The 15,001-nt window shown below is 40.2% G+C and overlaps 1 protein-coding gene across 6 annotated transcripts in view; it reads left to right on the top strand.

The window, feature by feature from the left end:
* The window catches only part of CPEB2 (cytoplasmic polyadenylation element binding protein 2), an 84,925-nt gene that overhangs the window by 67,231 nt on the left and 2,693 nt on the right, over nt 1-15,001 (top strand). For 5 of the 6 annotated variants that reach the window (XM_077815833.1, XM_077815835.1, XM_077815834.1 and 2 more), the window contains one exon: nt 13,706-15,001. This exon is cut by the window's right edge and continues 2,693 nt beyond it. In XM_077815833.1, coding sequence (XP_077671959.1) covers nt 13,706-13,933 — 228 coding nt within the window. In that variant the 3' untranslated portion in view covers nt 13,934-15,001. The remainder of the gene's footprint in view (nt 1-13,705) is intronic. The other variant, XM_077815839.1, reaches the window with a different exon arrangement.

Here is a 15,001-nt window from a genome sequence, read left to right as displayed (position 1 = left end):
GCCCTCTAAGTTCTCCGCTTCTGTGACATACTGTGGTAGTCTAATTCCACAGTTGCATTACGCCGTGATTGGAAAAAGTATTTCTTTTTACCAATCTTGAATTTACTGCTTTTCAGTTTCATTGAATGTCACCCGGTTCTTGTGTTGTGAGCCAGGGAGAACCAAAGCACCAGTCTATCTTCCCTGTACCATTCTTTCTTTCTTGTACTTTTATTTTGGGTCCTTTTTTATTCCTTGCCTTTCTAAGGTAAACAATTCCAAACTTTTCGATATCTCTTTATATGAATTTTTCCATGCCCCTGACATTTTAATTTCCCTTCTCTGAATCCTCTCTAATTCTGCTATCCACTTTTTGAGGTGGATATTCCACTCAGTATTCCAGATGAGGAGTACAGCATTGATTTATAAAATGGTACTATAATATTTTCTGTATTATTCTTCATCCTGTTCCTTATGCATCCTAACACCTTGTTTGCTTTTGTGACTGCAGCTGTGTCATGCACAAAAGTCTTCATTGATCTGTCACAATGATGCCCAGGTACCTTTACTGAGTTAATAAAGTAATTTACAACCCTGTAAGGTGGATGCATAATTCAAATTTTTCCTTCCACTTTGTGTTTGCTTTGCATTTATTTACCTGGAACTTTGTCTGCCACTGTGTTGCCCATTCACCTAGTTTGGTTAGGTCCCTCTGAAGTTCCTCACATTATTCTTTGGATTTGACTAACTTAAATAACTTTCTCATCTACAAATTTTGCCACTTCTCTGCTTAGCCACATCATTAATAAATATTAAAGAACGTTCCTAGTATGGAACCCTAAGGCACCCTCTGTTAGCCTTTCGCCATTTATAATAATAATTGACCATTTATTTCTATTCTTTGTTCCTTATTTTTTAGCCAGTTTTCAATCCAAGACAATATGCTCCCTTATATTTCCATGGCTACTTAGCTTCTTTAGTAGCCTTTTGTGAGGGACCTTTTTGATCATCTAAATAAATGTCAGCAGTTTCTCCTTTATCTATTACTATATTGATCCATTCAAAGAATTCTAATAGATTAGTGAGACATTATTTCTCTTTGCAGAAACCATGCTGGTTAGACTATATCATAGCATATGATCTTCTAGGTGTTTTATTATTCTGGTTTTAATTGTAATTTCAATGAATTTACAAGGTACAGAAGTAAGGCATACTGGTCTGTACCTGGATCACCCCTGGAACCTTTTTTATGTATTGGTACAATTTTTGCTACCCTTCAGTCCTTAAGCCTACTTTTAATGAGAAGAATGCATGTTCTTTGCTTGCAGTTCAGCCACTTCATCCTTGAGCTTCTTCAGTACTCTTGGATGTATACCATCCTGACATAGTGACTTACTGCTTTTTAGATTATCCGCTTGTTTCAACACCTCTTCTTCTGATTTCTCAATGTCTGATAGTACCTTATCTTTTATTTCCAGAAAAAAAGGAGTTCTGGTGTAGTTATCTTCATAACATCGTCTGAGGTGAAAACTGATGCAGAGAAATTATTTAGCTTGTCAGCAATGTTCTTATCTTCTTCTAATTGCCTCCTTTGTCCCTGGACGATACAGAAGATCCACTGATTTGTGTGCCTGCTTTATGCTTCTGATATACTTGAAAAATCTCTTGGGATTTTTTTATATTTCAGCTATTTCCTCTTCAAAATCTGTTAGTCCTCCTAAATTCCATTTTACATATTACTTACTGCAATTTAATCTCTGAATAATTGGAACCTTGAATTTATCTATTAAACGCTTATGTTTGTTTTTTTTGCATTTTAGTCTTCTGGATTAATGAGAATAGATTAGTAAATTTCAATTTTGTTTCCTAGTCAGTTTCACTTTCAGATTGTTGTTGTGAAACCTTTCAGAAGTGGTGTGCCGAGTCTTCATGTATTCACTTTACTTTAGGATTTCGCATGCCAGTAATACATTTTAACGTTTTTTAGAAGGTCTCTCTCTATAAGTCTATATATTATATAACTAAACTATTCTCGTATGTAAAGTAAACAAGGTTTTCAAAATGTTCAAGAAGCTTCATTTAAAATGCTGATCTTACGCTGAGCGGGGGCCTGCGGCCGGGACCCCAGCTGGCAAAGGGCCGGCAGCCAGAACCCCGGGCTGGCGGCTGGGACCCCAGACTGGCAGTGGGCTGAGCGGCTCAGCCCGCTGCTGGTCTGGGGTTCCATTTGCCAGGGTCCTAGCTGCCGGCCCCGCTTAGCCCACTGCCGGTCTGGGATCCCAGCCCTGCCCACATAGAGTGGGTACCTACCTTCTCCCTGGTTCTATCCCATTCTCTTTCTCTCTGCACTGAGCTGAGGGTGGGAGTGCACTGAGCACAGGGCTGGGGGTTGGGGTGTAGGGTCTGGCCAGGAGCTAGAGTGAGGGAGGGGGCTCAGGATTGGGGCAGGAGGTTTAGGTGTGGAGTGCTTACCTGGGCAGCTTCCATTTGGTGCAAGGGGTGCAAGTGGGAATGTAGGGGGGGATGCAGGAGCTCCTGTTCGGTGCTCACGCTGGGGGTGGGAATGTGGGGGGTGCAAGAGTCAGTCACATGCTGGGGGCATGTGAGGATGGTTCAGGAGTCTGGGCATGGGGTGTGGGGGAGCTGGGTATGTGTGGGTGGGTGCTGGTGTCAGGGCTGGGGTCATGGGGGGTGCAGGGGTCAGGACAGGAGGCTGGGGTGTGTGGGGATGCAAGGGTAAGGGCAGAGGGCTGGGAGTATGTGAGGGGGGTGCAGGAGTCAAGGCAGAGGGCTGGGAGTGTGGGCTAGGGTCGTGGGGCTGCTCCCAGTGCCCTGCCCAGAGTGGCTCACGGCAAGGGGCTGGAGGGGATATGCCCTGATTCCGTTCCCACGGCCCCGTCCCCACCTCTTTTCCGCCTCCTCCCCAGAGCAGCGAGCATGCTGCGGCTCCTCTTCTCCCCCTCCCTCGCAAGTGCCATTAGCTGATTAGTGGCATGGAGGGAGAGGAGGAAGGGCAGGAACCCAGCACGCTGGGGGAAGATGCAGGAGAGTGGGGGGAGCTTGCCTGCCCTGCAGCAGCAGCCGGCAAAACCAAGCTTCTTCACCCTGCCCCCTGCAGGGCAGGGGGGCGGAGAAGAGTGGGCCGGGGCGGGCAGGATTTTTAATGGCACACTGCTGCCTGCCGGCGTCCTGGCCGCCAGCCCCACTCAGCCCACTACCAGCCTGGGTTTGGCAGTGGGCTGAGCGGGGCGGGCGGCTGGGACCCAGCAGGCAGCAGCGTGCCATTAAAAATCGGCTTGCGGGCCATCTTTGGCACACGTGCCATAGGTTACCAACCCCTGTGCTATAGTATTGGGGTGTAAACACTGCAGAAGAATGTTTAAATGCTAACACACTGCTAACATTTTTCTTCTTCTCTATTAGAACATATTTATTGTTAATATTAGATTTTGGGGAATCTAAAATATGGGCCTAATCTTTCAGACATGTCTTTAAAATGAAACAAACTTTAAGCAAGATAGCTGCTTTGATTATGCGACTTGAATTTGATAAATCTGGTATCAGACCCATAGAGCTATTGTAAAATTTATATTGAAATGCTGTATTTGTACAGAAAATCATGAAGCTAGTGATAGCCACGTTGATCAGTAGTCTAAGATAGCTTCTCATTTTTTCTAAAGGAAAACAATATTCTAGTACGATCAGATTATGTACATAGTGTGACAGGGTCAGGCCAGATGGCTACAGGAGAGTGTTTTTTTTTTTTCCTGTATGATTGATTTTAAGTCATTAACTCTACATATATTAACAGAAGACAAATGTTCATCTGATTCACATCCTTATCCCAACATTTTTATACCCAGTACAAAATTTTCCATAAAAGGTGTTGAACAGCCTACAACAGATCAGATGGTAGACCATTGCAAATATGCCAAAAGTGAATAGATATGATTTAAGAGTGTGTCTATTTTTTAGTCACATTCAAGTGGTTCAAATGATCCGCAACATATCTATGTTCAGGAAATTTAGATATCAACTGGTGTTTAAAGGCCTCCCATTTTGCATTGTGTTTATATTTCTGGTCTGGTGTCATGATGGTCGACTCAGCCAATATAGAAGGCAGATATGTTAGTCCCAGATTAAGCAGGTCCATTTTCCCTGGGTAAAGGTAACAGGGGCAGTTCCAGAATAAGAAGGAACTTGCTGGAACAAATTCAGGCTGGCAGGCTAATTAGGACACCTGGAGCCAATTAAGAAGCTGCTAGAATCAATTAGGGCAGGCTGGCTAATCAGGACACCTGAGTTTAAAAAGGACCTCACTTCAGTTTGTGGTGTTGGTGCGAGGAGCTAGGAGCAAGAGACACTAGGTGCTGAGAGTAGAAGGCGTATTGCTGGAGGACTGAGGAGTACAAGCATTATCAGACACCAGGAGGAAGGTCCTATGGTGAGGATAAAGAAGGTGTTGGGAGGAGGCCATGGGGAAGTAGCCCAGGGAGTTGTAGCAGTCACACAGCTGTTCCAGGAGGCACTCTAGACAGCTGCATTCCACAGGGCCCTGGGCTGGAACCCGGAGTAGAGGGCGGGCCCGGGTTCCCCCCAAACCTCCCAACTCCTGATCAGACACAGGAGGAGTTGACCTGGACTGTGGGTTCCACCAGAAGGGAAGGTCTCTGGTCTGTTCCCCTACCCACATGGTGGATCAGCAGAGACTGCAGGGATTGTTCTCCTTCCTTTTTCCCATGCTGGCCAGTGATGAGGTAGCTGAGTGAATGGCAGGTTTGAGCCACTAGCAAAAGTGGCCAAACTGAGGGCTGCCGTGAATCGCTGAGGCAAGGAAATTCGCCAATAAGCGCAGGACCCACCAAGGCAGAGGAGGAACTTTGTCACAATAGCTAAGTTATGTAATCTGACCTTATTATTTTATCCTGCTGATTCTACTGTTCATTACACTCAATTATTCCTTCATTTCAAATTAGTTACATTCCCCTGTGTTTGTACATTCCCCTGCATAATGGGATCCCAGTTAGTTCGTTTTGTTTGTTTGGGGCTTTTATATTGTGCTTTCGTCCAAATACTGATATATAGAAAAGAGTACTACTTCTAAATACATAAAGGGAATTAAATCTCATACTTTCGACAGATGCTTGTGTACACAATTTTCTGAAGGTAATAAAATGTAGTATAAAAACTGTATAATACTGGATCACAGTTTCTGAAAGCTTTAAAACCCTTATGTTTTACGTAAGTAGTACACTGAGGTTAAGTAAGTTTTTGGACCAGGGTGTATTTGAGAGATATCAAAAGGCAAAGAACTTAATGTCTTTGTTTTAAATTCAGTGTCCTGTATGAAGAGTGTCAGATGCATAAAACATTGCCTGTTTGTTTGCCACATTAACACCTGGTTAATTATGGCTGTTGGACTGTTAATTTCTGGCATTACATTTCACATAAGAAATCAGTATTTCTAACTGTAAGGTTCTTGTAGATGTTAAATGTTTCAAATATATAAATTCTCCATTCTGTGGCTTTGATTAGTTTTTTCACTGTAACTATGGTAAATGAAAGTGTAATGAAGCTGTGAAACTAATTCACTAAACTAGGAAGCAGAAATCTCCTGAGGTTTTCATTTTTTTAAATGAAAGATGAATTAGGCCACTAGAAATTAGTTGTCCAGAACAGATCATCGTATGTCCTCAGTGTCTTTTATTGTTCATTGGGTATGTATTTGAATGCAACTTGAATGCAATTTTAATTAAAGGGAGGTTTTCTATCTTTCTCTTCCGCCTGTTTGTTACCAGATGATTTAGCTTAGGAACATCACTTGCAGGAGCATAGGGATAGCAATACAGGATCAGACCAATGGGCCATCTAGTCTGATGTCCTGTCTCTGCCACCAAGAGAAGGTCCTGAGGAGGGTTTGGGCACAATTATGGAATAAATGGCACATAAAGGAAATATTACCTAACCCCTGCCAATTTAGAGGTTGACTTCTGCATTGAAACATGAGGGGTTTTATATCTCTTTTGACTTCAAACAAAAGATCTGCTTTATTGCTTTTCATTTTCATTGATTTGTCCCTTTGTTCTTTTGCTATGAGAGAAGGTAAATCCAAGCATCCAAGATACCTTCTGTGTTTTGTATACTGCTGTCATAATCCCCCTCGTTTTTTGTCTCATCCTTAAACTAAACATTGAAGGAAACAAGGTTGTGTGGATGTAATCCAGAGGCACAATTTGGGCCTCTCTTCTGCTATTGCTTCTGAATAGGCAAACCCTTATATCTATGCTAGTTCTATTAAAAGTAATGGCTCTGTGCACACCCATTTCTAATAGAAAGATTGGAACTTTAGCCAGCAAATCTTACTTGTGGTGTTGATACATGAGCCAAAAAGAATACAGCTTGACTTTGAGACCTTATGATGAGTTTGCACGGCTTGTAGTTAGAAGAAAAATCCTTTGATATGTATAGTGAACAAACTTAATTTGGGACACTGAAATAAAAATAATGCTCCTCAAAATGCCATTTTTACTGAATAGTTTTTCAAAGTAGGTCTTTTTAAAGATTTTTTTTCTTCACAATGTAGTTTTTACCCAATCCAATAAGCTGCTGTTGAGAGAATTAATATTTTCAGTTCTACATTTACTGTTTCCAAATTGACAGAAATATAAAACTTCATGAGGATGACTTTTTGTTAGGTTTGGCCATTTGTTAATGCTGTCCTTATCTGATTCTTTGCCCCATAGACTTGTGAGATGTATCAAAGGTAATTTGGGTTGTTGTGGGTTTTGTTTTTTTTTTTGGTTGAATTATTCATATAAAATAGTGCATGGAAATATTGGTCAAGCTAAAGAAATGCAATATTTTTTATAATTAATTTTCTAATGCTATTTGTATAGATAGCCACTGACCTTATAAAGGAAATTTAAATATACATTTAGATTTTAATTTTTTCTTGTGTTGCTCTCTCTTGCAAGGCTGCATGGCCTAGTCGCAAGAGTCAATATGGCTGCTCTTCCTCACAGGGCTGCAGGGTTTGGAGGTGAGAAGAGGATGGTCCACCTCCCGTGGGGGGGGAAGGTGGCCAGGGGAGGGGGCTCAGACCCTCCCAACTCCACTGGGTCCTAGTCCAAGGCCCTATTAGCAGCAAGTGTATTTGCCTCTGAGTCAGTGGGGATCCGTCCAAACCACACTGACTTAACACCCGGTCCTACAACCAGATCAATGTCTAGCTCCCCTGGGCTACTTCCTACTGTGTCTTCCAGTGGTGTGGTCTCTGGCCTGTGAAGCTCCCGATGGTTCCAGTGTCACCTGGGTGTCTGCAAATGACTGTCCTGATCTCGGCAGGCTTGGCCTCCACAGTCTTAGGCTCCAGCAGCTCCTGGGCAGGAGCCTGGAGCGTGCATCTTCTCACTTCGGTGGTCAGCCTTGACTGAGCTGGGCTGCTCCCTTTTATACTGACGCTCCAATTGGAGTATTCCCAGCAGAGGTGTGGGGGCGTGGCTTCCTCTCCCAAAGTACGAGGTTAACCCCAACTTGTCCAGTGCAGGACAAGTGCACCCTGTCACAGTGAGCAATATTTAAATGTAATTAATTATTTTCTGTTAGCTTCAAATTAGATGACTTTTCTTAAGACATTAAATAGTTGCTGATAAGGCTGCTCATAAGGACTGATACCTATGTTTTTGGAAAAGGGAAAAGGAATGGTGGGAAAGAATCCTAAAATAAATGAAAAGCTTGACAAAGAACATCATTTTGCTCATGAGTCCTGTTTCTACACTTGTGAAAAGAAGCTTTAACTTCTGAATAGACTGTTCTCTTTCATGGCATTTAGGTCACCAGAAATTTTGAAGGGCCTCTGGGTGCCAAGAAGGCAATTGGAATAGCAGAGATCCCTCTGTGTGTGTGTGTGTGTGTGTGATTTTATATAATATATATAAAATATGAAGGAAGTGCATATGTTTAGCTTGGAAAAGAGGAGATTAAGGGGGAACATGATCGTTGTCTTCAAATACTTGAAAGGCTGCCATAAAAAAGATGGAGAAAAGTTGTTCTCTTTTGCCACAGAAGACAGGACAGGAGGCAATGGGTTCAAACTAAAACATAGATTTAGATTAAATCTCAGGAAAAACTTCCTAACTGTAAGAACAGTAGGACAATGGAACAGATTGCCTAGGGAGGTTGTGGAAATTCCTTCACTGGAAGTTTTCAAAAAGAGAATGGATAGCCATCTGTCTTGGATGGTTTAACCCCAACAAATCTTGTATTTTTGTAGGGGTTAGAGTAGATGACCCTTGAGGTCCTGTCTAATGCTATGATTCTATGAAGTAATATAATTTAGGGGGAAGGAGTTAAATACTTGAAGGGAAAAATAAAAATCTAAGGTAAAACTGATGTGGGCATGTGCTCACAGATTTCTAAACAGTGGAGGCAGAGAACAACAAATACCTAGATCAAAACCACAGTATTTGGATACAGTGTACACCCACAAGATTTCAGCTTCCCAAACATCATTTGGATATAACTACAATTAATCAAGACTCAACATAAAGGCTTTTAGAACATGAGGGCAATCATGGGGAAGCTTGTTACTAAACAACAAATAACCTGCTTGGGTTTTTTCCTCTAGCTATTTGCTCTTCAAATTCCATTTGATCCCTCTTAATTTTCTTCTGACATAGTGTCTGATGTAGTCTTTGGTCTTTCATTAACATTGATTTTCCATTTTCTGAAAGTTTATCTGTGTTATTTAAGTAACCTCTTGAAACTTGCCATTTAGCCATACTGATTTACTTTCTGGCTTCCTGCTTTCCTTTTTCGTTTAAATCTGCATTTTTCTGAGTCTTTTTTTTTTTTTCTTTTGTAAGTAGCATCTGTGCTAAATGTTAGGATTGTAACTTTTTTAGCTTTGACTTTAGGGTCTTTTTGAAGTCCCCTTTTTCAGCTTGTGGTACCTTTCTCCCCTCAGTTATGTTGCATTTAATTTTATTGTGTGTACTGTTACTTACTGGTTCAACTGTAGATGTTTCTTGGACCAACTCCTGTGTGTTACTGAGGACTAAGTTGAGATGAGCTTCTCTTGTTTACTCAGTAACCCTAGCAGTTCCACAAACCAATTATTTAAGAAGGCGTTGATGATTTTTTTTCTTGTCCCACTAAGATATTTGACAAGTTTATATGAGGGTAGTTGAAGTCTTCATTTAATATAATTTTATTAGACTTTATTATGGTCTTTGAGTTCAGAACATTGAGAGAGATCAATTTCCTCCTTCTGGTCTGTAGTAGTACAGACCCTGCTTTGTATTCTTATAACTTGGAGTTATAACTTTTGAGTGGTGAGGACGATCTGAATAGATTCTATGGAATATTTTAGATGTGGCACTCCTCTCCTGTTTCTACAATCTAATATGTATTTCTTATATGATTTACACCCAGGAATTGTAGTATCCATGTTTGGTTTCGGTTTTTGCATTCGTCCATGTTTCTGTAATTCTGTTATGCCAAGGTCCTCTTCCATTGGCAGACATTCTAGTTCATGTAATTGTGCTCTTCATCTTGCATTCTTGCATTTGAATATAAATATTTGTAGTTTTTGACCACGTGCCTATTTTTATTTAACTCCTCAGTCTGACATCATGTTGATTTTAACAGAAATTACCTCTGTGAACTTGACTTCTGCCTGACCCAGTTTAGCTGTTGTTTCTGTTCTATCCTTTACTTGATACAGAGATGCCTTTTGTTTTCCTTAACCCCTACCCCAAGCTCTACTTTGAACAATCCCCCAAAATATCATTTTATGTTCCAGCAGGCTGATTTCACTGTGATTAAGGTGAAGCCCATCCCTTCTGTATAGGCTCTCCTTTCTCTAAAATGCTCCTCAGGACCTAGTAAATTTAAAGCCTTCCTCTTTACACCATCTTCTCATCCATGAACTTCAGGGTCTCAATGCTCCCTGTTTAGCTGGCCCCAGCATGTGGAACTGGAGGCATTGCATAGAAAGCTATGACAGTGGCTCTGGACCTATGCATACTTCCTAGCAATCTAAATTTAGCTTCCAGGTCCTTACTCATACACTTTCCTACATCATTGGTATCAATATGTACAGGTATTATGACCACAAGCTTGTTACCAGTATTCTCTAGATGTTTCATGAGATTTTCCACCTTTGCATTCAGTAGACAGATAACCAGATGTCACAATTACCATATACCCAACTATCTATGAGATTGTTTACACAGCAAGGGAGAGCTTGGCAAGCGAGGGTGTGTGACTTTCCAGTGCACTAGCTAGCCATGTATTAAATGCTGTGTGATCCCTGCTACAATGCACCAAAATGTTGCATCAGCATGCACTATGGAACTTTTAGTACACTGTACTGGGGTTCAGCCTGCAGATAGTGCGCAGCAAACTAGTGCTCTATAAATTATACCATGGCTTGCTGCACGCTAACTCAAAGTATAGACAATCCCTAAATTTCTAATGGTTGAATCCCCTATGACCAGAGTTTCTTCATTTCAACTGTGTAATCCCATCCCCAGGAGTGATCCTCTCTGTACATGAGGAATGATCAGCCTCTTCTATCTCAGTAGGAAGATGCATCCTACCTAAAGCAGTGTATTTTCCTACCACCTAAGTTGCCTCCCATCAGGAAATTTGGGGGAATCCTAGTGAGATGGTCCACTATGGAATGCATCTCTACATCTCTAGATACAGTTTTGTGTCTCTCTGACACTCCGTTTCTGTAACTCTGGCTTGAAGATGGTCGGTTGGTCTCTCTCTGAGGTATGGGCTATCTTTACTGGTTGGATACATATACCGTACTTGCCATACATTCTTCATTTATGCAGTAAACCAGGTAACATCCATCCAGTCTTGTACATCCATAGTTGCATGGGTTTGTATTCTAATTTGGTACTAGATTATGTTAGGTGTGATCTTTCATTGATTAGAAGGTGATTATTTTAGTGGGCTTTTTTCCTAATTATTTGAGTCATCTTTTTTTTTAATTATGCACTATTTTCTTGCTTGTCTCAGTTTTTTAAAAAGCCCAAACTCATTAATTGGCATGGAGATGAGGAAAAGGAGAAGAGAGAAAGTGCAAACGGGTAAAAAGAAATGCTCTCCTATTCTATAAGTTAATACACTGATTCAGTATTTTCATGGTTGAACTGAAACCACTGAAGGGTTTGGGGTTCTTTCAGAGTTTAAGGAGCCATTGGCACACATCTGATGACAGCACTCTCCCTAACAATAGATAGTCAGAGATCCTTGAATTTTGAAGTTCAGCCCACACACACTTATTCTTACTGAAATACACAGTGCTTCACTTGTTGCTTTAAATTATAAAGATAACTATTGCATGAGGTACCTATTCATATTAAAAGCTTTGAGTCTAACTCCTAGAAAAGCGACTTGTTGCAGTGATACAGACTGTAGAGCTTGCATTAAAAATACAGGTTAGCGCAGTGAGTGTACTTCCTATTTTTTTCCACAACATTTTTTTATGTACTGTAGACCAGTCAGGAATGATGATCACTTTGGGGAAAAAAAAAGACTTTTGATGTAAAACATTTGGGGATTAACTTTAAGGATTGCTGGTTCCCCTTTTCTTTTAATTTGATTAGCATTTGTTGTAAGAATAGTGCGTTTCTGACTTAAAATTAATTTCATTTTCAAGAGTTTACATCGATTACTCACATCAAGTGATATAATAACTTTAGCTATCTTGCAACAGAAATACTTTTGCCTACTTATTAGAACACATTTTTTAAAGGTAAGTGGTGTGCTGATTAATATTATGCATCTGAGTGGCAGCTTTTTGTCCATGCTGCATCCAGTTTTCTCATATGTTTAAGGATACATTTTAAATACTTTATTTTTAATTCAAGTTTTTACTGTTTCATTCAGCAGTATGAAACTAGTAGGGTAAGGGTGACTGCTTAGCTCCAGAAGGGATACCATCTTTATGTAGCTTCTTACTAATGTTAAAGTATATAGATAAACAATCCTTTTATCTCAATCACTTTGTGAGTATGAACTGCGGCAACACTGTTTTGACAGACAACAAGCGGTATGTCTTCTTTATAAAGTGAGGAAAATGTGGAGAACAATGCTTTTTTTTTTTTTTTAAAGATGTGGTCAATTTCTTCGTATTTTGTTTTGAAATTCTTTTTTCTCTCTGTTACAGTTCAGTTACACAGACCTAATGCAAATTAACCATTGGACACTTGCCATTTTTCCACTCTGACAGTCAGATGTGTTCGGGAGTGGGGAAACTGTCTATACAAAACAGGTGTCTGGTAGTCTGAGAGTTGCAAAGATGGCATTTTAAATGTTTTCCAAAAAAAAACCCACCTAGAAATACAGTGTATTAACAATCTATTGTGTAAAAGTTAAAATAGTTATAGAAGGAGTTAAAGGAATGTATCACCAAGGCTGGTGGCCACAAATTTGATATGTCTTATTCCTGAAATGGCTGTTAATTTGCACAAATGATCTGTGCAAACAATCATTTGTGTTTCTAAAACAGGATGTGAGCAAGCTGGTAAGTGTAACTCTGGTTTGCATACAAGCTAGATTCTTGCATGATCAAATAATTGTGTGCAAAATTATGTGTGCATAATTAATGTATGTCTATGCTGCAGTTAAACACCCACAGCTGGCCACTGTCAGCTGACTCAGGCTATTTAATTGTAGTGTAGCTGTTTGGGCTCAGGCTGGAGCCTGGGCTCTGGGATCCTCTCTGCTTGTGGGGTCCTGGAGCCTGGGCTCCAGCCTGAGCCCAAATATTTACATGACAATTAAAAAGCCCAGAAGTTCGAGTCAGCTCACATGGGCCAGCAGTGGGTGTTTAACTGCAGTGTAGACATACCCTTTAGAGGTCATGTTGCGGTCCCTTTTGAACATTGATATTTTTCACAACCAGTGCTTCTGTATTAACCTTTATCAACAATATAGGGGGAGGTTTAGATTGGATATTAGGAAAAACTTTTTCACTAGGAGGGTGGTGAAACACTGGAATGCGTTACCTAGGGAGGTGGTAGAATCTCCTTCCTTAGAGGTTTTTAAGGTCAGGCTTGACAAAGCCCTGGCTGGGATGATTTAACTGGGAATTGGTCCTGCTTCGAGCAGGGTGTTGGACTAGATGACCTTCAGGGGTCCCTTCCAACCCTGATATTCTATGATTCTATGAATATAGATTAGCCGGATACTCTCAAGCAGTCCTTTATAACAAACCTAGTATTGTTCAAAGTGTATGCTCCTTGAAGCATGTTTGAAAGCACTGAGCACAACATTTGCTCAATAAATAGTAGGAAGTAATGTGTATTGTAGGAGTGAATTTGGTAAAGGCAACTGGAAGCAAAACAAAGTGTGTGTAAAATGATTTGCACACACAATCTTTTTGCTCCCAGTGAATGTTACTGGGCAATGTGAAAGTGACCAAGGCTCCCATTTCATTTTCTCCTCCTGGTTTAATTTACACTTCACCATGTAAGGGCTAGACTGCAATCTCCACTTGTCCACAAAAACATTTGTGTATTTCTAACATTATGATCTGGATATGTGTTCCTGTGGCATATCTCACTGTAACATTGATTTTTGCACTTTTTTGTTTTGTTTTTGTTGTGCAACCATAAAACGAATTGAAAATGCTTAATCTTTTCTGATGCAGAAATACAAGACATTAACTAGGGTTGGTTGTTTTTTGTTTTTGTTTTTTTCCCAACAGGTGGAGGTAAAGCCATATGTGTTGGATGACCAGATGTGTGATGAATGCCAGGGTGCACGATGTGGTGGAAAGTTTGCTCCTTTCTTTTGTGCCAATGTCACTTGCCTGCAGTATTACTGTGAGTTTTGCTGGGCAAACATCCACTCTCGTGCAGGACGTGAATTCCATAAGCCATTGGTAAAAGAGGGGGCTGACCGCCCACGTCAGATCCACTTCCGCTGGAACTAAGCATGGTGAACCAGCGTCTACATAAGGAAAGAAGGGTGCATGTGGCTTACTGTGTTTGAAGATACTGACATGCAGAAGAAATAAGTGCATTCTTCTGCTTTTCACCCCAGCTATCAATACATGCATCTTTATCAGCAGCCAAAACACTACAAGCCTCTTGTTTTTCACCAAAACCCTACATCTCAGGCTTACTAATTTTTGTGATATTTTCATGTTAAAATAAAATGTTCTTTTGTATTTTCTCCAAGTTATTTTTATATGTAAAGTTAAAATTAGATATGAGAAAATGTTTTTGCGTAGGGGCACAAAGTCTGCTGCTATATTTAGTGGGTGAAGCGTGCACTTATTTCTAAACATGGGTTTTTAACTTCAAGATCTGCCCCAGTAATTTACCAAAGGTAGCAAAATAGTGAAGATGGAATATGTCTGCTACAAAAAGCTTATTTTTATTGTTGTTGCTATTTTCAGTGTATACATAAACTAAAAATTAGGGTTGATTTTTGCTCTCCATTTTGACTTGCAAGAAATAATACCTCAAGATAATCTGATTTATTAGCTATTTTTAAACACTTTTAATCACAAGCTGTATTAGCTATGCTGCTATATAGGTGTTATGTGTAATGCCACCTATTAATACGGGATTGAAACATTTAAGAGACACTGCATTACAGATAAAATGCAGGCAGCACAATATGGCCTGAACTGCCATAGTTTTAGAATGTGAAAAAACTGCATGTTTACTTACCTGTATACACCATATGCATGCACTGGAACTGTTAATTGCAAATGTTCAAAAAAGGCTCTCTTGAATCTAGGTAGCATGAGCAAATTACAAAATTTGTTACAAAAAACAAACTTGCATGCATTATTGTGACTCAAGTAAAAAAAAATGTCCATGTGTACAATATGCAAATTAGTTTTAGATTAGAAAGTGCAGCCATTTTGTGACCTGGTCGGTAGTGGAATTCGATTTATGCAGACTGGATGTAATATTGTAATCCCTGTGCAATTTTGTGATGTGTGGTTCTAATTAATGTGGGTGATGTAGTATAGACATGAGTTTGAGTA

This window comes from Eretmochelys imbricata, chromosome 4, assembly GCF_965152235.1.
Source record: "Eretmochelys imbricata isolate rEreImb1 chromosome 4, rEreImb1.hap1, whole genome shotgun sequence".
Lineage (NCBI taxonomy): Eukaryota > Metazoa > Chordata > Testudines > Cheloniidae > Eretmochelys > Eretmochelys imbricata.
The sequence above is the reverse complement of the archived record's forward strand: the minus strand, read 5'-3'. Positions and strand labels throughout refer to the sequence as shown.